Source organism: Crocuta crocuta, unplaced genomic scaffold (assembly GCF_008692635.1).
Source record: "Crocuta crocuta isolate KB4526 unplaced genomic scaffold, BGI_CrCroc_1.0 scaffold369, whole genome shotgun sequence".
NCBI classification, from domain to species: Eukaryota; Metazoa; Chordata; class Mammalia; order Carnivora; family Hyaenidae; genus Crocuta; species Crocuta crocuta.
The window spans coordinates 4,627,854-4,654,047 of NW_027529441.1; the positions used below are offsets into that span (position 1 = coordinate 4,627,854).

Here is a 26,194-nt window from a genome sequence, read left to right on the forward strand (position 1 = left end):
CAGCTTGCAGTGACGAATTGTTGAAATTGCCATTGCAGGATGGCATGCCGCTATAAATTCATTGTTCCACCTCCTCGCATCTTCACAGCGCTCGCGCTGCTCTCCGCGCTCGCAGCGGCCGACTGGGGATGACGGCGAGCAGGAAGACGCCGCCTGCGGAGGGACACGGACGCGCGCGCCGCTGGCTGCCCGCAGGCCGCGACTCGCAATTTTCGTTTTAATTTTCATGGCTTTTTTCCTCTCTTTCTTCCTTTCCTCCTGGTTCTGGTAGAGGAAACCCACAAAATAAGAAAGGAAGCGGGCTCCAGCGCGGAGAACCCCGGCTGCCGGCGGGGCCAGAGCNCCGTGTTTGCGGAACCTCCACAACCCGACTTTTCTCTTATTTTTTTTTCCTCCCTTTTTTTCCGGCGCACGAATCCAAACATTTTCCAAACCAACAAAGAAAAGTTCGCACGCTGGCACGGAGGCCGGGACCGGCTTGGCGCTGCCGCCAGGTCCTCCTCCCTCCGACACTTGACTCAACCTTGCAAGCAAGTGTGTGTGTGTGCCCCCACCTCCCGCCCCGGTAACTTCCATACTGAATAACAAATACCCATAAAGTCCCGTCGCGCGGCCCCTCCCCGCGGNCCTCCGGGCCACCCGCACCCCCTGGCGCCGCAGCGCAGGAGCAGCGGGCTGGTGCAGAACATCGACCAGATCTACTCCGGCGGCGGCAAGGTGGGCTACCTCGTCTACGCGGGCGGACGGAGGTTCCTCCTGGACCTGGAGCGAGATGGCTCGGTGGGCGCCGCTGGCTTTGCGCCTGCAGGGAGCGGCCCGAGCGCGACTCGGCGCCACAGCGACCACTGCTTCTACCGAGGCACGGTGGACGGCAGCCCCCGCTCCCTGGCTGTCTTCGACCTCTGCGGAGGTCTCGACGGCTTCTTCGCGGTGAAGCACGCGCGCTACACCCTGAAGCCGCTGCTGCGCGGGCCCTGGGCCGAGGCAGAGGCCGGGCGAGTGTACGGAGATGGGTCCTCGCGGATCCTGCACGTCTATACCCGCGAGGGCTTCAGCTTTGAGGCCTTGCCACCGCGCGCTAGCTGCGAGACCCCCGCGTCCCCGCCGGGGCCTCGCGAGCGCCCCCCGGCGCGCGGCAGCCCAGACCCACGCTGGGAGCTGGCCCCGCAGCTCCTGGACCAGACGGCTCCCTCCTCCGAGGGGACCCAGGGACCCCAGACGTGGTGGCGGCGGCGGCGCCGCTCCATCTCCCGCGCCCGCCAGGTGGAGCTTCTCCTGGTGGCTGACGCGTCCATGGCGCGGATGTATGGCCGGGGCCTGCAGCATTACCTGCTGACCCTGGCCTCCATCGCCAACAGGCTGTACAGCCACGCCAGCATCGAGAACCACATCCGCCTGGTCGTGGTGAAGGTGGTGGTGCTGGGTGACAAGGATAAGAGCCTGGAGGTGAGCAAGAACGCGGCCACCACGCTCAAGAACTTTTGCAAGTGGCAGCATCAGCACAACCAGCTGGAGGATGACCACGAGGAGCACTACGACGCGGCCATCCTGTTCACGCGGGAGGTAAGTCCAACCTGCGTGGGTGGTCCAGGCGCGGGTGGAAGGAGGTAGGTCAAGAAGTCGGTCCTGCTGACTGCCTGGCTTCTCCCGCACACCACCCGCCGCTGGGGATTTGCCCGAGGACTCCTTGCAGGTACCCAGCCAGCCTTCGACTCTGCTGCGTGGTCAGGGTTTCCCCAGCAGCAGTCCCTGCCTTGAATGCCTAGACCTGCATAGACAATCCGGCAAGAAGACAGGATGCTTCTAGTCTGAGATATGGTGTCCTAGAGGCATAAATAGGAGAAGAAGGGACTGGAATAGTTGTGAAAATGTACAGAGCTAAATGGGAGAAGGAGAAAAGCAAATTTGTCTTTTTTTTTTTTTTTTTAATGTTTATGTTTGAGAGAAGGAGAGACAGAGTGTGAGCAGGGGAGGGGCAGAGAGGGAGACACAGAATCTGAAGCAGGCTCCAGGCTCTGAGCTGTCAGCACAGAGCCCGATGCGGGACTTGAACTCATGGACCTTGAGATCATGACCTGAGCTGAACTGGGGCGTTTAGCTGACTGAGCCCCTTCCTTCCTTCCTTGTTTTCGTTTCTTCCTCTCCTCCTTTTCTTTCTCTTCTCCTCCTCCTCCCCCCCCCCTTTCTCTTCTGTTTTTGTGGGGCAGGGGAAGGGGGATCCTCTACTTCTACTTCTCCCTCAGCCTAAGTATACAACTGTGTCCAACCTCATGGAAAGGGCTTGTTGGCTCATCCGTTGTAGCCACTTTCATCCAGGACCTTTCTTTGTCAATGTCAACACTTTCTTACTTGAGCCACTTCTGTGACATAAAACTGAGGAAAGACTTTCCAAAGCAGAGACTCTTTTTCTAATTTGGCTTTTTGAATGAAGTTCTTACATGTCCACCTTGGTGGAATTTTTGTTTCTGGTAAGGAAAGAATTCAGGAGGGCAAGGAGGATCTAGAAACCCAATGTTGTCAGGATCTTTAGCACCTCCTTTGCCGCGTCCTCTGGTCAGGCCCCGCCTGTCCCTCCGGAAGTGCCAGAGAAGGGTCACATCCAGCTTGCATGTTTGGGTTTTGGATGAGTATGTTTCTGAAGCCTCAGTGTAGAAAGACCTGGGCAAAGAGTCAAGACACAAGAAAGGAATGTTTGCCCAGCATTTCCCTCTTTTAAGGAAAATGGTTACAGGAAAGGAAAGAAACTGATCAGTATAGGCCCAGAGGTTCTGGGAAGAACACAGTATCTATTTGCTCAGTCGTTCACTCACCACGTAAGTGTGACGTTCAGACACAGTCTGGGCTGGTTTTGAGCCTGGCTCGCTCAGAGCCCTGAGCCTACCTCATGACTGTGCTCTGATTGGCAGTTTTAAGTCAGGCCTCTCAGATGCCTGGTAAAGCTCATTCTTTAAGAGTTTCAGAGCTCATTCTTTAAGTGTTTGGGATCCATCCAGGGTAGCTGAAGGATTCGAAATTTTGAACTGTCATGCAGAAGCATATGGTATGACATGGGGTGACCAGAGCTAGGAGAGAAGATGTGATGATGGCTTGCAAATGGCCGAATCACAGCTCCACTACCTAATTCTCGGTTTTTCTGAGAGGAATAAGTATGAAGGAAAAGTGTCGATAAATTTGGAAGGGAGAAACACTTGTGGCCCGTGGGGTGTGTATAAATGCAAACCACATGTAAACAAAGATGCCAGAGGGCAGCAGTTTAGGAAGAAACTGGCAGAACATGATGCTAGGCATGGTGGAAAAATCTTCCTTCTCATTAAGTGATCGAAAAACCATCCCGTAATTTCTTTGGGCTACATTAATCTTCGAAATGGAAGAACATTCATTTTGTAGCCTTCTGTTATGAAGTGAGCTTCTCCTGTAAAACTAGCCCTCCTTTATTTTGTTTCCAAGACTTTTTTTTTTCTTGTAAGCAATTTTCCACGTCTGGATTTCTTGCTTTGCTGCATCACGAGAAGCCACCAAGAAGAAGGGCTTCAAAGAATTTATGGAAGGAAGTTCTCTAGAGACAGTGGAAAAAATACTTTCGTAGGCGCACTGCTCCAAGGAGTAGGTCATTTTAATAGGTTGCTTTCATTTTGGAAGACAAATGCACATTTCCAATATTTTTTAAAACAAAAATTAATAGAAGACCCCATTGTTCCCTACCTCCTGCCCCATATTTTCCTAATTGCTTCCCAGAAATAAAATAAAAAAAAAAGGAGAACCAGTCAGTGGTTCTAAATGATCTGCCTATTGCTTTTCTGGATTTGTGTTCTATTTTATTATTTGTGTGTTTATTGAGTTAACCATTCCTATTTTCTGAGCTCTGAAACATATCAGTACATTTTAAGTAGATAAAAGCAAGGGAGAAAGAAATGAATGGTCTATCTTAATGTTAATAAGTATTAGAATAACATACATTTTCCCAAGTAGTCTGCACATGGAAAATATTTTACACAGGCCCTCCCTGGCCTCCCTGCCAAGCAGAAGCATACTTTTGGTAAAGCAAATCCCATTTAGGCTCTGGTTGGCCCTCTGGTATATACATCTTGAGGAGAACCAAATATTTGAAAAGCATGTGCATTGTTTTGTTTCAAAGAATGCTGTTAATTAGGGGCCTGAGAAAGATCTTATAAGACCCTTATGCCACCTTCATTAAGAGGGCCTCAAAATGTAAAGTCAATTTCCACCTAATGCTTCAGAATGTGGAAAAGAAGAGACCAAGAGCAGAGATGATCTGAGCCCTTCCACCATAGAAATCAGGTGCCCTAAGACCTGAGAGAAAAGTTCAGGGCTAATTTTTTTTTTTTTCCAATGAGAAATACCCAGAGTTGGCACCTGGAATCTACTTTTACAACTCTGTTTTGAATGTAAGAAGTACGTTGCTTAGCAGCCAGACGCCAAGCCATCAAATCCATGTTTTGATGGGCTCTGAGAACCGCTCAAATTTTGGGTCCAGATGTCTTCTCTTAAATCGCTTGTTTTTCAGGCATGAAGCGAATGTGTGAGGATATGTTTTCCACCCCTGTTCACTGGGCCAGGCCACCTTGAACGTTGTGTCTGGGAGTCCACAGAATAGTGCTAGTAATGAACTTATCAAACCAACACACTTTACTGTAGGGACTATACCTGGCACTCTAATTAGAGAAACTTCGCACCAGTCAGTTTTCTGACATAGAAACCATTTTCATCCTGGAGGAGCGCCCCTGCTGGAATTCACACCACTTCTGCCATCAAACAGTAGAAATCTGATCTCCCCAGGATTTAATTTTGCTTTTCCAGAATCCTTTCCTAGTCCCTGGTTTCCTCTTTTACATTAAAATAGGTTCTTTAAAGACAGTCTCTTAAACCTGTCAAGAAAAACATGTGTGATGATTTACCAGTTCCATGGTGAAGGCAGTTTACAAATTGGGATGTTTAGATACCGGTTTATTTATTTACTTATTAAACATTTTATTTATTTCCAAGAGAGAAACCTAATGAGCAGGGGAGAGTCAGAGACAGAGGGAGACACAGAATCTGAAACAGGCTCCAGGCTCTGAGCTGGCTGTCAGCACAGAGCCTGATGCGGGACTTGAACTCACGAACCGTGAGATCATGACCTGAGCCAAAGTCGGTGCCCAACCGACAGAGCCACCCAGGCACCCCTAGATACCGGTTTAAATTTTGGCTTCACAAGTCACAAGTTTGCAACTTTGGACACTTATTGCCCCGAGCTTTAATTTCTCCACCTATAAATTGGAGTGTTTTCATTTAATGCCAACACAGGTATAGCTGGAAAGGCTTAGGGATCACCTGGTCCGAATTCCTTATGTTAATGATGAGGGAACTTTGTCTCAAAGCATATAAACAACTTACATAATGACTTTTACTAATTAGAATTTAAAAGTGATCTACTTTAGGGGCGCCAGGGTGACTCAGTCGGTTAAGCATCTGACTCTTGATTTGGGCTCAGGTCAGTCCCGTGTCGTGGGGGACTGTGCAATGACAGCTCAGAGCCTACTTGGGATTCTCTCTCTCCCTCTCTCTGCTCCTCCCCTGCCTTCAAGCCCTCTCTGTCTCTCTCTGTCTCTCTCTGTCTCTCTCAAAATAAATAAATAAAACCTAAAGAAAATAGCGATCTACTTTGCATTGACTGTGTCCAGTCAGCTTCCGTTCCTGTTCCTCAAAAGGACCCTTCTAAGCATTTCCACCCCATAACCCCCAGTTTGCTGCTTCCCTCTTTCCCTTCTTCCTACTTCACCTTTATCAGGCAGTAAGTCCAATCTTGAATCTCAGGCACACACTGTCTTTCCAGCTTCTCCTGATTGCCTTTCACCCAACAAATCCTACATTCTCCAGTCACGACAAACTTCCTTTCATTCCTCCAAACAGAGCCCACCCTTTACCATTCCCTGATTTATTGACCAGTTTTTCCTGGTTGGGATACCCTTCCTCGAAGAGTTTCAGACTTCTATACATCTCTCAATATCTAGTCAACTCCTTTGAGACACTTTTATTGATTCAGATTCACCCAAGGGTGAATCTGCACTCTACACTCCCTCAAAAATCTGTTCATTTTAGCATGTCACAAGTTGACTCCTTGGCATATCTGTTTTGCTCACTTGATCACAATGCTTCTTAAGATCAAGATCAGATCTTATTTATTTATCATAGTGTCAGCACGGAGCATAGCATCAGCAGATTATGGGCACACAGTAATTTTTAGGAATAAATGCACCTGGATCTGTGGTCTCTGTGTATGGCATCACCTAGTTGAATTCAGAAGTGTGGACAGAGATTGTGTAGCATGGGTCGTTATAATGGCCAGACTAACAGACCTGATACAGTTTTCTCTTGAGATCTAAATCAAGACCTTTGTTATTGGGGATCACTGTATAGGTAAGCAGAAAGGCAGATGACACCTCCAGAATTGGATGCACAAGTAAATATGAACTATGGTGTGTCTGTGTATATAATACTTATGACTAAAATATGTTCCGCGCAAGATTAATTCTTCTATCACTAATCCCTTTGCATAGGAATTAAGGGGTCACACAGACATCTGAGGCTAGTTAAGCCCTCTTCTGTGCCCTTGTCTTGAGCTCCATGCTTGCTCTTATGAGATGGTAATATTTATAGACACAGAAGTTGCTGTTATTTAACTCAGGATTCCCTTGTACAAGGAATTCTCCCTTAATATGGGCTGCCATTGCTGCAGGTGTGATGATGGCTCTTCCTACCTGTGCTGCTTTTGGCTCCTTCCCTCAGCACATTTATGCTGCATGAGAGACTAGTCTTCCAGAAATCCTACAGCTCCTGTTACTCATTCCTCTTTGCATTCTCATGTCTTCTTTGTTCATTTCCCCCACCCAGTACTGACCACTGGGATTTGCTAAGTTGTACTATCTTCTGGGCATCTGCTTCTCAAGGTAGCATACTTTGCTGGCTCCCTACCCCCCACTCCATCCACAAGAATAGGTCTGGGGTGCTACTAGTCCTTCTAAATTCCATATAAGTCACAGATATTGACACATAATCCCCTAATGGCCACATCTGGTGAGTGGTCACCACGTCAGTGACTTCTTGTCAAGTTGACCATCTAAGCTCTATTTTTGAGTTAGATACAATGTCCCAGTCGTATCCCCTGGCATACAGCCCAAGCCCACCTGTTAAGTTTTTGCATACTTCTCCAACTTTTACAATTTACTAATCTTCCTTTGCAGTGCTATCTATACCGTAGTGATAAGATCTTGATCCTACATGAAAAGAACCGTCTTTAACATAACAAAGATATAACTTCAGATCTACAGTGACCAATCAGAAAACTCTATTAGCAATGTTCATTTAATTGCCTTTTATGTGGATACTATATACGATTCACCATTTTTTCAAAATTCTCTTCCTCCAGATCCATAAGATAGATAGATAGAGGGATGAATGGATATGATAGATAGATAGATAGATAGATAGATAGATAGATAGATAGATAGATAGATAGATGCTATCGCCCCCTTGTATCTTTACTCCTGATCTGAAAACTTTTAAAAACTCATACTAACTTCAAATAAAGGGTACACCTATAAATGTTGTTAAAAATATCTACCACAAATAGATATGTGTGGTGTGCTATATTCTTAATAATTTGATGCACAAGTTGAGTTGTAATACATTGGAATAAACATTGGATCACAAAGAAATACAGACTTTCATTGTAAATCTTGGGGATGAAACCATAACTGGGCTGCCAAGGTTTGAAATGCATGAATGAAATTGAGAGGTTGCCAGTTTACATAATTATAGTTACAAAATTATATAGAGTATGGCCATGCCGTCAAGGGGTTTAATCAGTGTGCTTAAAAAAAACAGCCACTGCTTCTGTTCATAATTTTGTCACATGCACACATTTCTATGGCAAAGGGCCAAATGCATTTCATGCAATTCATGGATAACAAGGAGAGTTGATAGCCTCTAATGAGCAATTGATACCAGCAAACTGAGAGATATTATGAAGCCAGTTTAAACTTTGTTCAAACCAGAAGGGCATCTCCATTTCCTGTGGCTCTTAATCTGAGTTTATTAATGAAATACGGATTAAGAAGGGGCAACAATTCTTGCATTTCATTATTTGAAGATAACGACTCCCAAACTGTGAAGATAAACACAAATCTTGGTTTAAAAAACGTGTGCAGAAATGACCTATGGCATCTAGCAATGACAACTGAGCCTTGGGTTCTTAACGTTACTGAAATGATTGGAGAAAAACTGGATTAAAAATGTATTGTACTATATATTATTATCTCAAAGACTGATTATTATGCAGAAGTGTGTTCCAATTTCAATTTTAAAAACTACTAATTTGTTCTCAACAGCTGTAATTTGAGATCCCACGGGATGACATATGAGGAGACACAGGAAACTTGGGGAGGCTATTGCTGGTTTGGTGACTTGATTCACCAAGGCTACTTGGCCGAGATTTCCACCATCTGAAGCTATAATAACATGGTGGCATCAATGTAATGCATCACAGCTGGAATCTCATAATATATGGAACACAGTAAGGACCTGAAAATGTACTAGAGAGAAGATCATAGGGTATATCTTTTAAGTATTCTTTACCTTGGTTAGATTTTTATGCAGCAAAATAAGGGAAGAGTTAGAAGCCTGTGTTGACATTGAGTAGGTGACATTGGTTATGTAGTAAGACCGTCTTGCACTGACTTCCTGGAACCTGTAGACAGCCTCCTAGCATACAGTATGTTGAAGGTGTGCAAGATCTCTGTTGCATCTGACCATATGTCACAGTTCACCTCAATTAAGCAAATAAGCCAGACATTGTCATAATCGAGAATAGAAAGATGATAACTATGATAGAAACAACACTTATTATTTCAACTGGTAAATAGCCATCTTTTATAATGATATTAAAAATAATGTTTTCTTCTTCAATTATACATTTATGGCTTACTACGATACTATCCTGCATTTGGGGATGTAAATGTACACAGTGTTAATTAATTTTCATTGAAAACAGTAGTCAAACCCAAGAAGTTCTAGTATCTCTTAATACTCAAATAGCGTTTAAGGAAAAGCTTATTATAAGTCGATCATGTACAAAATTCTCACTTATATTTTCTCTTTACGCTTCATAACTTAAAATTGTCTTGTGATGTCACTTTCATCTAAATTGACCACATTTCATGATCATTTTAATGGAATGTGATCGTGTTTTTCTTTGAGCTTTTATTTTTTTAGTTTTTTAAATATTTTTTAATGTTTTTTATTTGTTTCTGAGAGACAGAGAGAGAGCCTGAACAGCATGAACAGGGAAGGGTCAGAGAGAGAGGGAGATACAGAATCTGAAGCAGGCTCCAGGCTCTGAGCTAGCTGTCAGCACAGAGCCTGATGCGGGGCTCGAACCCACAAACCGTGAAATCATGACCTGAGCCGAATTCGGATGCTTAACAGACTGAGCCACCCAGGCGCCCATCTTTAAGCTTTTAAAAGCTATACAACTTCCCACCAGAAAAACGTACACGCTCACTTATATAAACACAGTATATTACATATATTTTCTACAGATTGAGCAGGTTGAGAAGCGCTACACTGAATGCTATGAGTAAGCGTGCATACATTTTTGAAGACGTAACCAATGAAATTACAACTCCACTTGGAAATGAAGAGACTATCTTTCAAGGGATCATGCTTTTGGATTACAATTTAGTTTCCTATTTGAGTTACTGATGCACTTGTATTTTGCCACAAATATGTGGTTGCAGTTTGCCCCTGGGATGGAAAAGAAATTATTAGGCCAGGCTTCTGATAAGTTTAGCATGATTTTTGGTCAGAATATTAGGGCTTTGGTAAGCATGACTATATGTGAAAGTGATCCCGGGCGTTACGAGTCTGGATATACGCAGTACCGTTTTGTTAAAGCTGAGGTTGTTATCTTAATGGACAAGCCACAATCCCAGGACATCTTTTGAAATGCAATGGAGCCCCATCCCCTAGGGGGCTCAGAGATGTTTAGAAGAGTCTATGCCATTAATTTGTCTTTGGAACATTTCCAGAGCTGAACAGGTGACACCATAAACATATCCCACTCTTGCTGTCGGGAGTGAGCAAGTGGCTCTACAAGGTGGCTCCTTCTGGATGTAAATTGATTTTAATGATTTCTTTCTTTCTCCGGGGCAGGATTTATGTGGGCATCATTCATGTGACACCCTGGGAATGGCAGACGTTGGGACCATATGTTCCCCGGAGCGCAGCTGTGCTGTGATTGAAGATGATGGCCTCCATGCGGCTTTCACCGTGGCTCATGAAATTGGTATGCAGCGCCTTTTCTCTTCCCTCGCCAAATCAAACACTTGTAACAGCTGCAACGGGAACCAAAATACTTGGCCATTAATTCCAGATTTCTCCAGGTTCAGATGTACTGTTGGGGATTAAATGTGTTTATATTTGCACTTTTAGGGTTAACTAGTTAGGGAGAAGGAAGGCAAAGTCAGACACACATTAGATGTTCCCTTTTGACAGTGTCATTTAAAAGTGTAAGAGAAATTTGCTACAGCTACTGTCTTTCTAGGCATCCCTCAATGACTCTGAGACGGAATTTGTCACAGTTGACTATGAAACGCAGAGACGTCCCTCTTGAAAGTTACCCAAGATTCTCCTGACTCCTCCAGGGCTAATCAGTTTGCACAGGAACTTGTCCTGTTTATTCCATTGTGAGTGATAATAGCTCCTGTCAAAGGTAAAGAATAGCTTATAACAAACAGCCCTATCTCATTGTTAATAACAAAGGCAAACCAAGACCAACAGTCAACAGGGTCTGTCTTCAAATGTCACCCAATTTGTGTGTTATAAGAGACACGTCTAAATCTTAAAAGTAGAAATACAGGACTGAGTTGATTGTTGAAAAATAGCCCAGCAATCATGAAATGTGTTTCCCGGGCAGTGACCTCGGTTCCTAGGTATACGAGTGCTTTTGTACTTAGAATTAGACATTAGAATCAGACACATCTGGGCTCAATTCTTGCTAAAGTACTTTCTACTGTGTCACATTGGTCTTATTATTTAAATTCTCCAAGCTTGTTTTCATATCTGAAATATAGGAATAATGGTGCCGATTTCATGGAGTTATTTTAGGGCCCAAATTGGGTAGGTTATAGATACCAGCTGTTATTTATAACCACATACGCTTCTGTTTTGCTCTTTAGGTAACAAATTCATTTAATTTTAAATGTATGCATCACCTTTTATTTTAGCATCATCTTTTTGGGAGCAAAGTATGATTTGATACTTTTTTGCTCTATTTTTATTAAACGGATTTAGGTTTTTAACCAAAAACTGTAATTTTTAAACAGAAATTAAAGCCTCTTTTTCACATTCCTAGTAGGCAGAGAACATTTCACAAGGGCCAGATTTCTAGCTGCTATGCTTTCTGTAGAGACTTAAATAACTCCAAATCAAAGATGTAATTGTGTAAGTCAGTGTAACGCAGCAGTGAAATAGAAATCAGGAGTTAAATGTCTATTCTTAAGTATTAATCATGACTTTAATTTTCTTAACCGATGCTCTTCTTACCATCTAAGTTAAATGACAGCACACAAACATAAAAGCCTTCACGTGAATAACCATCTTACAGCACCACGGATAATAATTTCATTTACATTAATTTATCACTGATAATCATTTAACATTATCATCTGGGCATCTGTAGCTTCAAGATGAGGTCTCATCTCTGCCTCCATGGTCTCTGATTTGTGTCCCACAAGAGATTCAGACATTGAGTCTCCATTTCTTGTCTATAACGTGGGCTAAGAATGAGGTGTGGCTCTCTGGTGTGCGACTTTAAAAGACCTGGTGTGCCTGAAAAGGTTTTTAAAACACATATGCTATTTGAGCTTCTGGGCTAGGAATATGTCTTTACCTATCCCTCGTTCATTATACCTACTAAGCTGATAAGAATACAGTCTCGTATAGATCCTTAGTCAGTATTTATTACATATCTATGTCTGTGCATGAGTGAGGCAGTGGGAGAGACCCAAGATCTGCCCAAGGCAACATTCTGAACATGCGGCAGAAGCTAAGAAGAATTAGCCCAAATACTCAAAAGGATTATAATGAAGCAGAGATGATTTTAATAGTACACCAGTAGTTAATCACCATTATTCAGAGTGATGGAAGTTCCGAAAGAAAGGTTTTTATCTGTGGGTATCTGTGGGTATCGAGGCTGGTTTGTCTTCAACTCGGTATGTAAGCGATGCTGTTGGCTTGTGGCGTCAGCCATCCGTAAGATTACGAGCCCTACATTCTGATCTTCTAAAGAAGGGATTACAGAGTTCTTGAAGGCAGCTCTATTTCTCCCTTTAATCCTGCAGTGGCCTGTTATCACACATTGCTAGCTTTTGGGAGGTTTCTCTGCAAGAGTATCGCTGTGGCAGCAAATGAAGCTTTTGGGGGCTGCGTTAGACTCTCAAGGCAACTGCACTGGAAAGAAGAACCTTCCAGCATCAGCTTTCCCAGCCTTCCTGAATTCCTAAATCAAGGGTAGACATAGGCAGACCCAGCAGCCTGAGAAGTAGGAAGACAGGTGCTTATGAGAACAAATGTTTTATTAAAACTGTATATGTAAGGGGCGCCTGGGTGGCTCAGTCGGTTGAGCGTCGGCTTCAGCTCAGGTCATGATCTCACAGTTTGTGAGTCTGAGCCCTGCATCAGGCTCTNTAAAAATAAAACTGTATATGTGCAATGAGAACTTTTCTTAATAGTACAGTATTGGGCACAGTTTTGCAAGCAAACAGTGATGGAGAAGTGTAGGCTTCTATGGGAAAACTCAAACCCGAATCTTTGATTATATGACCATGACCTTTGTTCCCTTTAATTTACCGATTGGGTCATCTCTATCTCCTTTAGAATTCTCTACAATCCATTCTTTAGTTAAACACTGCCTACTTAATTTATCTTTCTGCATGACATATAGCTTAGTCTGAGAAATTTAAGATCTAGGGATAAAGGGATGTGGACTTAACTTCCCTTTCACAAAGGGATCTGGCTTGTATTCTCTTTATTTTCTAATTGTTTTATTATTCCTTAATTTCACTTCTTGCCTCGATATTGTGAACATGTGTTATAAAGTATGAGCCTTAAAGAAATTAGAGACAATAACCCCACAAAATATTTCCTAATCATCCGTCTGTGATTATAGTCTTGCCTCTGTAGCCAGTTGTGATCTTTGGTGATGCCACTCACTGAGCTGTTTCCAGTGCTTTATTTTTAGATTGTTGCATAAAATCATGGGTCTGAGCTAACCATGCTCTGGATTCTAATTCCACTTCATTCTTCTCATGTAATTTCCTCTCTTCCTTTTATTAGACATTTGCCACTTTCCAGATTGGGAGGTTATATATATAGGCTATGGACAGTGGTAAAATGACCTCAGTTTTGTCAGAGTGCTTTGAATCTGCTTGAGACCATTTCAAACTGTGCAGTTTGCCTCATGCACACAGATTGTGTAAATATGTTACTCTGCTCAAAGCATAAGCCATGAATAAATTTTTCTAGGCTCTTCCCATAATTTTTCTACTTTATTTCTTCTGTAAGGAGTAAAAGGATATATAGTAAAACCATAGTTTGCGAGCATAATTCGTTCTGGGAACATGTTTGTAATTCACAGCACTCGTGTATCAAAGCGAACTTCAAGAACCTTTGGCTCAGTTGTGATCAGTGACGTTTGGCATCACATACTACTCGTACTGCAAGACATTGCCCGTTCATCAAGTTAAAATTTGTTAGACATGTTTCATCTTGTGGAACACTCACAGACCAGGTTACTTGCACTCCAAGGTTTCACTGTATTTGATTAAGGAGAATGTTTTCAGGGGCTCCTGTGGCTTGTTCGGTTAAGAATCTGACTCTTGATTTTGACTCAGGCTATGATTTCTCCTTTTGTGAGTTCGAGCCCCAAGTCAGCTTGACAGTGCAGAGCCTATCTGGCATTCTCTCTCTCCTCTCTCTCTGCCCTGCCCCCACTCACCCTCTGTCTCTCTTGAAACAAATAAACTTAAAAAATGTTTTTTAAAAATTAAAAAAAAGAAAAGAATAACGCTTTCATTAATGGACTTAAAATTTCTCATTCAATGCCCCAACGCTGCTTCTTTCTGTACATAGTGGTTTAAAATACAAAGTCATATTTGAATAAAAACTTCCTTTGGTCTTTCATCCACTCTAAAATATTTCCTGCCTTGAAAATTAACATGAGGGACTTGAACAAGCCTGAAGTACCCATCTTACAGCTTCTCTATCCATCAGGTTAAAATCAGAATGGTTTCAATGAACAGTTCTGAAAAGTGACTCTTTTCCTGGACCAGATGTTCATGGGAACACTTCCCTTTTCCTGCTAATTGTTTCTATGTAAAGAGTCGGATTTTGGAGGTATATCGTCCACTCACGCCAGTGCAGCCTTCTGGAAAATAGATTGTGATAAGTATAGACTCTCCACAGGCAATAATAATCTGTCTTCCTCCTTGCTATGCTATGTATATGTAAACATTGACTAAATTGTTAGGACGTTTTAAAAAGTTGCTTTAAACTCTCGAGAACACAGTCTTCATCCGTGTGCCATGAGTGGATGCAAGAATGTGGTTATGGCCATTTTACAACCCAAGTGTGAACTGTAGAAAGTTTGCAAGTGAATGTAAGTTTACATTTTGAGTTTATACTTTTGACTTGTCGAACTTTTATTATTGGCTTATAATAATAAAGATTTCACCTGCAACACACATGGCTCTTCAAAATCATAATGTTATTGATGTTGGGCCGGCTTCTCATAATTCGAGGGAGAACAGTCTGATTTTATTTAGACTAATGAAATCCATCATTTGCAAACTCGCTGAAGTTTTGCTTTATTGTAGTTAATTGTAAAATGTGCTAAGTGAGGCTCTCCACCGTGAAAGACTCCAGCATGCTTCCTAAGCTAAAGTCGGGAAACTTAAAAAGTCAAAGCCAAGCAAGTATTCAGCTGGAGGCTTAGGAAGTGGCTGAGGCGCAACAGCATGGCTGCCAGTGTTTTGCTGTGGTTAGAGGGAGTCCTCTGGCTGTGCTGATCTGTGTGTGACTGTGGTCCCGAAGACGATTAGATTTAACAAGGCCTTGCTTTGAAAGGCAGCAGAGGCCCTCGAAACACCGTAGACCGAAGCCAACGCACAGAATCAGATGTCAGAACCAACTGTGAGACGTGAAGTGAAAAGAAGCTAGGATTAAACTTGGTACGTACCCCCCAAATCAACATGAGCTAAACTTTTTTTTCCTTTTTTCTATCTTGTCCGAAGCAATGCCACACTGTCTTTCTTGGCCCCCGGATGAAAGGTGGGAATGGGTCTTGACGATACGTCCAGCAGCATTGAGAGACTTAGGGGGTTTTGGTGCCGATTCTGTATTTTTTTATATTGTGTCCCAATTCTCATTTCTCTTGTGGAGGCCTTTAGGTTGTCTGCCACATGTGTGGAAACCCAAGCTGAAGGTCGCATAAAAAGTAAATACGTCACAAACTTAATGCATGATTTTTGTTTCTCTAATGATTAGCAAATTTCTCCTCCTCTCCCAAACTAAGAATTTCTGTTAATATCAAAATTTATCAACACTACTTAAGATTAGAGTAGTCAAGGGGCACCTGGGTGGCTCAGTCGGTTAAGCGTCTGATTTCGGCTCAGGTCATGATCTCACAGTTTGTGAGTTCAAGGCCTGCATTGGGCTCTGTGCTGACAGCTAGCTCAGAGCCTGGAGCCTGCTTCAGATTCTGTATCTCTCTCTCTCTGACCCTCCCCTGCTCACGCTGCCTCTCTTTCCCTCACACAAATAAATAAAAACGTTTAAAAAATTTTTTTAAAAGATTAGAGTACTCAAAAGGATAACAAAACAGTGAGATATCAGTGAGAACATTAAAGTTAGCTCACAATCCCTGGCCCTTTGATAGTTGTCAAGCATATTTTCTAAGCACCTCGCATCTTTTATATTATGTAATTCTCACAAAATTCTGTGGGGTAAGCCCTAGCAATGAGTCACCCAAGAGAGGTGAAAACACAGAGATGTAAGTGTTTTTAAGAAGTTTCTAAACCTGTCTGAGGTCAACGACTAGCGTGCCACTAGGGTAAGATTTGAACCCAGTTCACTTGGCTCCAAAACCCAAGATTTTGACACGATTCTGTAACGGTTTTTTAGTGTTCATCTCCCAGGAGATAATCCTGAATTTGGTTAAAAAGGATATTGACACAGTTAGCTATAAGGTGCAAAAATTAAGTTTCCTTTCTTCCGAATTACACAACTGATACAACATTTGCCATTTATGTTTAACGTTTTGAAAAGGGAGTTTAAGGATTTTATCACTTCTACCTAAGGCTTTGCATTTGAATAGACATGTAGGATCCAATTACTGGAGCTCCTGGTTCTCTTCTTCAAGGAGTCTGGATTCTGATCCCATGTGAGCTATTGGCTCACTTTTCAACCCCTGGCAAGACCTTCTTACACCTCAATAATCCCAGCTGGAAAATTAGGTAAAATAAAAACATGACCTCATTAAGAAACAGATGCTTCATCTGAGCGGCTCTTTCTTGAGTAAACACATTACAGAGCTTTTTATGACTTTGTAGGATGTGGTGCTCTGTCCTTTTGTCCATTGGTCAGCTTAGGGTCAAGATACAAGAGTTTGAAATTCTGTTTCATTTTCAGACCAAACTTTAGAAAAACAACCACATTTCCTTCCTGAGGTTAATACTATAAGGTGACCCTAGCTGTAGAGTAATACCTGAGCTGAATAAGAGGCTGGGTCAGCCTTTCCCTTTGTTGTAATGTGTCTTCCCCCCCCCGCCTCGGGGGGTACATTATCTCATATTTTCTAACATCTGATTCATTTGTGAATTTAAGGAGGCCAGATGCTCTCTAAGTCTATATCGTGAATATCACAATGAGATTTATTTAATGAAATGCCACTCATTTTGCCTTTAAAAAGACGATTATCGATTATCGTACTAGAGAAATTGCCGGTGGCTAATTGTTTGCTATTTCTGAGATAACAGTGTAATTCAGACTCTTACTCTATAGTCTTTGCTTTGACATAATTCACCATGAAATTTATTTTCTTGTGTAATCCAAATAAGCTCCTTCCAGATCTTACTTTGTGTGATGGGCACTCATTAGCAAGACTGTTGTATTCGCGGCATGATTTAATGTCTATTAAGAATAGATAAGTATTTTCTCCAAAAGCATTTGCAAACTACATTGTGACTTCTAATAATGATTTCAGAAAGCAAGATGCAGTTCTGAAGTCTGCAGCACTTGGGAAAATCCTGGATTACACAGTGATGTTACTCTCTGAGTTTCCTTCTGACTTTTGTAATACTTTTCATGTTCTGATTTCATATATAAATACAAATGTCATTAACAAGTGCCCTCACTACACAAGAGTGTTTGCTCCTTCATTGCCTCAGGATTTGAGGTGAGAGGTTTCCAATTGCATCAATCAAGAATTAAAGATTGACTATGAAACAAGCTGACTTAACGTAGTTAAAGCAGATGAACAGCTCTTCAAATCTTTTGCCTGTCTACTAATTACAAATACTAATACTTCCAAACATTAATACTAATAGTAATTCTTGCAAATACAAATACTAATTCCTCCTTAAAGCCAGACTTTGGATCCTCTATTTGAAACCCTGAGAGTGAGTTATTGCCTTCTATCTATGATCTGCACTGTCTCCTCTCTGTAGGGGTTTTACTCTAGGAGCTTGGTTGAACTTCCTCAAATCTCTTCTTTTACCTTCAAAACTGCTTTCACTCCTCACTCTTTTCTTTTCTTTTTTAAATTTTATTTGCTTTGAGAGAGAGAGAAAGGGGAGGGGTAAGAGCAGAGGAGGAAGGAGAGAGAATCCCAAGCAAGCTCCTCACTGTCAAGGTGGAGCACCACATGGGGCTCAAACTGAGGAATCCTGAGGTCATGACCTGAGCCGAAATCAGGAGTCAAATGCTTAACCGACTGAGTCTCCCATGTGCCCTTCACTCTTCTTTCCTACATGGACTTGGGAAAGAAATATCAGCCTTTCCAAGGGTAAGAATTGCCTTTCTCTGTGGGTCTCTTGAATCTATTGCTCTGCCTCCCCCAAGGCCTTCACCCCGCAACTGACTCTGCTCTGTATTGCTCTAAGGACTCATCGTGTAAAATGCATTTTGATGAAAGAACACCTTGGTTTCCGGGGTTGTAAACGTTTCCTCCAACAGTTCTTTATATTCTTCATTTGCTCTCTTATTCTCCGGGACACATTTATGTAAATCCCAGCTGTGCTAATCCTGCTGAAGGCTGCTTATCAGAGAAATGCTTCGTCTCTGATCACATTTACAATTTTAAACCTCCCTGTGGGTGACTGCGGAACAAATTCTCACTGGAAAAGGCAGATGTCTAAGGGTATCACTGACCTCATGGTCAAGTCTAATTAAACCTTTCACAGCACCGACTCGAAAGGTATTATTGTCAGGTCCAACATTATGCCTTAAGTTTTCTGAATTCTGGATTTTTCTATGTGAATAAGAATTTAGTATCATAGTGTGTTATCAAAGTGAGTGTCCTTTTAAAATATCTTGAGCTTTTATACGAATCCTGCCATTTCAGGGCTCAAAGCTATTTGCAAACTTCAGGCTGACAGTAGAGGGCTTAGCATAATGATTGGGGGATCACATCTGAAAATACCACATCTTTTGCTGCTCTCAGCCTTTAGTATGGCGGTCACGTGTCTCCTGAAGAGCGTCCAAACATTCCTCACATTGATCTTCCATTGTAATTCCTGTCCAGCTCCTGAAGGGAAGTCACATGGGTCTTGCTCACTGTGCCCTGGATCCAGCTCCTGGATCTGGCTGCTGTTTCCGTGGGTGCTTAAATGTTCTTCGCTTTGACCATGACTCTTACTGTCCTGGAGAGAGCATGCTTCTCTCAACCAGCTGACAGTTTCTTCATGGAGAACAGAATATTCCTCCAAAGATTCTGTCTCTCAGTTGACCCTTAAGCAGTCCATTCCTGACTCACTTTTGCAGATCTTAGAAAACTCACATCTTCTTTAGCTCTTACTGATGCTGAACTAGGGTTTGTTCATGCTCAGAATGGCAATCTTTTCTGGTCGCCATATAAAAATTCCTTATACGTATCTTCAGCAGCAACTAAGTTACATTGATAAATTAGGAAATTGAGGGGGCATAAAATTCACACTAGCATGCCAATTTACATGCCAAAAGATTCATAAAACTATACCAAACTATTTTTTAAATAAACTGCTTTGCTTATATAATTGAAATCCTTAAAAATTATATGCCTCGTCGTTCTGTATGAAAGAAAAAATTGAGGTACTCTGCACGGCTTCTCAAATGCACTTTGGTGTTTGCCACATGGTCTGTATTTTATTTTATTTTAAGTTTTTATTTATTTACTTGAGAGAGAAAGAGAGGGAGAGAATCCTGTCCAGGCTCAACACTGTCAGCACGGAGCCCAATGCAGGGCTCGAACTCATGAACTGTGAGATCATAACCTGAGTCATAACCTGACCCAAAATCTAAAGTTGGGAGCTTACGCCATGAGCCACCTGGGCACCCCAACCTGTATTTTAATTCAGAAGTCTGAAATTTACCCTCCAAAATTACCTGATGCTGTAATACAAATTTATATGTAAACTATTATTTAGATATATTTGGAGCAAAAGACTATTGCTTTGTTAAATAAATATGAGTATCTTACAAAATAGAATGTGAAATCACGTATTTTTCTAAAATATAAAACCTGGATTCAAATCAATGTTATGTGGCAGAAGCCACCCTAGGCCACTTTCCCTCTCTCTCTTATGCTGGGGGTCGGGGGACCCCAAGTGTGAAATTTCCACACAAGTCCCACCGTGTTGGCTGATAAAGATTCTCCGATGGAAACGTTCAAGAAGCACAGAGGGCCTTCTCAAGTGTGAGATGTACTCAGTAACTTAAGCCGTTTTGAACAGCACATGATGAAAGGTTCTGTTTTTTCTGAGCTGTGGGTTGCATGAAAAAAACTCAATCTACCATCCAAAAATGGGACAACCTCCCCCACCCTCGCCCGTCGTCGTTCACGTGTTATTTGGGACCCACTTTACAGACTCTGATGCACATTCGTGCTACTGAGGAAATACAACATGAGAGCAGGAGGAGCCCCCACAGAACACTTGCTAGGCTGGCAAATGCTATTGAAGTAAATAAGTGCATAAATACCATAAAAATGTGGGAAGGTCACTGAGCCCTAGCCACTTAATTTCAGGCACAGCGGCAAGCAGCTGCTCGGAGGACAATTTTGTTATGAGGTGTTGGTGATTTAACAAGTTGGCCGAAAGTAGTTGGAATGTGGAATGAAAGATTTCATCTCTGCTGGGTTTTACTGTTGCACACTAGCTTTTTTTTTTTTTTGGCAGAGTGACCAAATTCCCTGCCTTTGGCGTACAGGAACCCAATGCAGTATTCATTTTTCTATAGTATTTTGTACACCCTCTTTTGATGCTTTGTGTATGATTCTATAAACCTTTACCAAAAAAAAAAAAAATACTAGGGTCTACTTATCTATATTTTTAGAGTCTCTGCAAACTACTGTCCTGGAATTTTTTTTAAAAAACAACATTTTAGGTTTACTGGAGAATATCATTCTATCGTTAGGCTATGTGAAAACTAATTTATATGATAATTAAAAAAAAAAACACAGCCTAGAACATAATATGATTAGGAAACTGAGCTTGATACTGGAAATGGCAGCGTGGATTGCAGAGAGCATGTGACCGAGCTGGGTCACAACTGTCCACCTGGCTGAGTGGTTTTGGACAATCACTTATGTTTCTAGGATTTGTTTTCTCTTTAAGCTCCAACAGGCCACAATGGGCTTATTATGGGCATCTTGGTATTTTAGACATTTCTTTGATGGCTATATTTTCAAAATATGTCATTTATTTGGGGGATTAGCAAACGTGCAGAGCTCTCTAAACAAAGGAAATGAAGGGGTGAAAGCAAGCTTACCTTTGTTTGGAACCGGAAAGTTACTCATTTCACTTTTCTCCCCCCCCCCACCCCCCCNAGAAATAGAAGTCACTACATGGAGTTGAATACAGAGGTTTCAATAGTGGATGGAGGAGATGCTCTCTGATCTCATGGGGACTCATGGTTGATCAGAGAAGGCGGAAAATTAGACAAGTAATCAAAATAATATGTGGTAAGGGCTATGACATAATCCTACAGTTGCCTTGCAAAGTCTAGATTCCAAATAAGGCCTGTTTCGACATGTCATTGAGCATGTGTGATCCAGATGGATTATGGGACCATCTATTCCTTCATGTAATTTTTCAGTTTTCCTCTAAATGTTCACCAAAAGTGACTATTCTGACTACATGCAGCTTTAATTTCCCTGGGGGTCCAGTCTGTGCATGAGAAGGCAATTAAAATGAACTAATGTACATTTGGGGGTGGGGGAGGGGGAAACCAAGCGCTAGCATAATTGTCACGGAAAAGTAGAAATGCAAAATCACTCATTATCTGCACTCCCTCTCTTCTCTCCCTTAGGACATCTACTCGGCCTCTCCCATGATGATTCCAAATTCTGTGAAGAGAACTTTGGTTCCACAGAAGATAAGCGCTTAATGTCTTCCATCCTAACCAGCATCGACGCTTCCAAGCCCTGGTCCAAGTGCACTTCAGCCACCATCACGGAATTCCTGGATGATGGCCACGGTATGTGTCATTCAAGACAGAAACAGCTCAGAAACAGAACTTAGGGAGGATTATTACCAGTGTTACTTTATTACCTCCTCAGGAAGCCCACCATGCCCTCTGAGACAATGGTTTTTAGGTAAGGACAGGAAAGGACAAAAGCGTCTGTCTGTTGTTGTATAATGCCAACGTCCTTGGTGGTATTTTTGCTTTGGAACTGAGAAGTTCAAAAGACAGACAGTGTGGGAGACCACACAGAATGCCTAGCCAGTGCTCTGAAAGCCTGGCTTCTATTCCGTCTTTCACCACTAGCTTCCTGTGAGAATATTGGCAGACATCTTGTTTCCCTGCTATTAATATGACTCTCAGAATTATTTGCTACATGCCTATTATAGGGGTGTGGTTAAAATGTAGGTGACAATTCTGTCCGATCCTCTTTACGGCATCAGAAAGCCAGGAAAGGAAGCTCTTTAGATTTGCATTCTCTGGAAGAATCTGGTTTCATCCTGACAGCAGATTCTCCTGGCAGTAGAATGAAGACTACAGAAAAGAGCGAGAAAATCAATCTGAATGGTGAAGAAACACTTGAAGAACTTCAAAAGAAAATCTTTGGTTTTATCCATTAGACAGTTCAAGAGCATAGCATACTTTATGAAATTCTGTAAATCTAGAACTAGTCTTATAAATTATATAAAAAATACCAAGGAAGTCACAGTTTTTAGAAATAACAAATTCTGACCTTTAAGTAGTTTTTGAAACAAGCTGTTGCTAATTTCCTAGCATCCTTTCTCATTTTCTTTATTTTATTTTTTCATCCTTTATTATTTTTTTTAATGTTTATTTGTTTTTGAGAGAGAGAGACAGAGTAGGAGTGGGAGTGGGGCCGAGAGAGACGCAGAATCCAAAGCAGGCTCCAGGCTCTGAGCTGTCAGCACAGAGCTCAATGCGGGGCTTGAACTCACAGTCCTCGAGATCATGACCTGAGCCAAAGTCGGACACTTAACCGACTGAGCCACCCAGGCACCTCCATCCTTTATTATTTTAAAGTACTAGAAGCAGGAGAGGATAGATGCATTAGAGTTGAAGGAGTTGACCTACAGAGACCACATGGTTCATGTTTCTCAGGTTATAGAAATGGACATAGTCTCATTCTTGTCTTTCCTCTTAAAATGTGTCTCTTTCCAAAACTGGTGGTTGAACTGAATATGACAGAAAGTTTTGATCAGAACAATTGTCCAGAAAATTATCTCACAATGTATGGTGTAGAGTTAGCGAAAGAGTACCTGTGATAGTTGTTTTTCTGGATTCCACTAAGCTTATGGCCTAATATTTCATAATATCCTCGTGAGTTGGCCATCATGAATGTTGGCGAAGTAACGTCAAAACAACTGATGAATTCTTAGGACACAAAGAAATTCTGCTATAAGGTTCTTTGGTATCTTGGAGGCAAAATCTGTTCATTAACTCTGTTTTGCTATGTTAGTGGTGACCCGGTAATGTTTCAGCTACTTTAAACTTTTTAAAATATCCTATTCCTGAAAACAATCCAAGCTTCGCCTGGTTTAAAATTTCCCTCAATCAAGCACCCGGCTAGCTCAGTCAGTAGAGCATGGGACTCTTAAAATTTCCCTAAATAGAAACCACTCTTTGCTCATTGGATGGACATCCCAAGATCTCAAAGATTTAGGGGAAAATACTAAGAATCCATGTGTTAGGCTTTTCCTTGAGGCTAATAATAAGGGGTGGTTTTCTGTGTAGCTCAGTTTACGCTGCTGCTAAGTCCTGCCATTGAATGCTTACCTAATCATCTGCCTGTCCACATTGAGCATCTCAGTGCCTACTAAAGCTCTTCTTGAGTGGAACGTTAGTCTCTACTTTTAATATTGCTTGCTGCTTTTTTCCCTGGGTTTCCTGAAAATGAGATAGCAATAATATTTTATTTCAGAACCTACACATTCCAAAAGTTTGAGCTCAACTCTGAATCCCTAAATGAATGGATTTAGTTGCTAAGGCAGCAAATACTTATGGCTAAAATGGGCCCATTTTTATTTTCCTGTGCAAGTATTAGGTCAGCTAATTACAATGCTGTGCAGAATTGTGTTCCTATTGCCATAATTTTGGAATGAGTCGTTGATTTCATGTTTGTGGAATTCATGATCTTATTTTCTGTGCAGTAAATATGCTTTCAGTGTTGTCTTCATTTTTAAGCATCACTTCTGTATTTAAAAGAGTCCATGCTCAGATTTTTTTTAAACTTTTGCAACAGATTTACATAATTTACACATGTCTCTATGTCCATTCCAGAGATCTTGATGATAGATAGCAACGAAGAGCATACTTTTAGTGGATGTGGATCTTATCACTTGCATTGATAAAATCTTATCTGAATTTGCCACTCACACATTAAATACACTGAGTAAATTACCAAAATTCTTGGAACAGCAAATTCTCATAGTCTGCGTCTTCATTCATTCATTTCATGAAGCTTACAATCTCTCACTTTTGCATATATGGGTTGGGCAGTCTTCTGTTATGACCAACACACACACACACACAAACACACATACACATGCTTATTTTATCAGGAGCCAGTAATGAATAAAGTCATTTGAGATTATGGACAGCCAAAGAAAGTAGGGTACAATTGCAAAGCTCGATCATGCTCATTTCAAAACAACACACACAGATCCTGAAACAGCGGTACCCTCTATGTACTGCATTCATTTAAAGGGAAATTCAAATAATTTAATAACTTACACTGTCACCAAAAAACCAAGTTAAGTCAGTTTTAGTGAAAGTGCGGTGATAGGATCTAGTAAGTCTCATCCTGAGACGGTCGAGGCTCTGACATTTCAACTTCAGAGCTTAGGAGAAAACCAGGGAGAGCGTCAGAGTCCTAGAGGAAAGAAAAACAAACAAACACATCTTTCTTAGAAGGCTAGATTGATACCAAGAAACCATATCATAAAATCCTTTCACTTTGCTTATAGGAAATGACTCAGACTCCATGCAAAGCCCGTTCATTCATAGTTAATAGAAATGGTTCTATTACTTTTCTGTACTACTTTTCTGGCCAGTAAGAGTTTTAAGCAATGAAATAGTCATGGCAGGNAGGGGCCGGCGGGGGTGGGGTGGGGACTTCAGATAGGTAAACTGAGAGCAAGAAAGGATATCGTTGACAATAAGGGAGAAACCAGAAATGCTGTAAAATGTAGCCCTAAAACATTAAAAGCTCAGAGGTCTGGCACCTTTTGCCAGGTCAAAAATGGTATCACACCACCATAATCCCAAATAGTACCTCTGTATTTCTGCATGATACCATAATCCATGCTCAGAAAAGAGTGATTTGCTATGTAGGAAGATAAAATTGATTAATTTGTGACACTACTATAAAGGCAGCAAATCCAAAGATACTCTCACGAAATTTATACAATTTTTAGATGGTACCTAAAGTGTTCCTTGTCTGGAAAATCTATTCATGGATAATAGCTTATCTGTCTCCCTCCCCCCCAGTGCTAGAGAAATGAGGTCTTAAAGCACAATTAAATGCACATCATTTGACTTGTTTTGAAAATTATTAGCCTTAAGTAGCTGGACATTTGTAGCACTCTCCCACTGCCAAATTTAAATTCATTAATACTGAGTGTTTCCTGATTTACTTCCAACAAGGAGTATGTAGCAATTAGGTTAGGGTTGAAAAGTCAACACGCACACGCTAAAATAACCGTGCCTGCAGATTTGTGATTCAGAAATAGAGAAGCCACATCTCAGGGGAACTCCCCCATCAGCCTCGCCAAGATACTTGTAGACATTCTGCAGTGTTTATACAACTTAGCTCTATGCAAGCTGGCGAGGACTGTGATCCTCAAAAATAAAGGTAAGCATTGGCAGGAGAATTGTGCAGCGAAAGCAGGTTATTGAATTTCCTTTCTCAGATGCTAATAACCTTGAAGCCAAGAAAGATAGCTGTGTCCACTATATCCCAAAGTCCACGGTGCCAGGTGATGAGAAAGGCCACCTCCAAAAAGATATAGCTGAAGAGCACCCTTGACACAGGCTGCTAAGGAGAATCTAGAGACAACTTTGAAATATCGACATGCAACATACTTAAAGAGCTAAGTTTACAGTCATCTACTAAACACAGAACTTTGGAGACAAAATGGTATTCGAAAACCAGTTCTCTGAATCCAATGTAGACTACAAAGCCAGTAATAAGATCTTAATATTCAGTTTTAAAGGCAGTGCTCATAAAACTCCAGGCCCATCATGACAGCATCTTGATTTTCACAATAAACGTGTTCTTTAAAAAGAGACTGCAATTAGAAACATATTTAAAGGACATAGTGACTGATATTTTTTAAAAAGCTATGCTTCATCCTATAACATGGAGACTTTTTTCATCTAATTTCTTTGGTGTTACATTTGCTAA

At 41.6% G+C, this 26,194-nt stretch overlaps 1 protein-coding gene across 1 annotated transcript in view; it reads left to right on the forward strand.

The window, feature by feature from the left end:
- ADAMTS5 (ADAM metallopeptidase with thrombospondin type 1 motif 5) overlaps positions 1-26,194 on the forward strand; it is a 143,672-nt gene that overhangs the window by 96,520 nt on the left and 20,958 nt on the right. The window contains exons 6-9 of the mRNA XM_077760165.1: positions 39-214; positions 601-1,563; positions 10,210-10,342; positions 21,619-21,786. Coding sequence (XP_077616291.1) covers positions 39-214; positions 601-1,563; positions 10,210-10,342; positions 21,619-21,786 — 1,440 coding nt within the window. The remainder of the gene's footprint in view (positions 1-38; positions 215-600; positions 1,564-10,209; positions 10,343-21,618; positions 21,787-26,194) is intronic.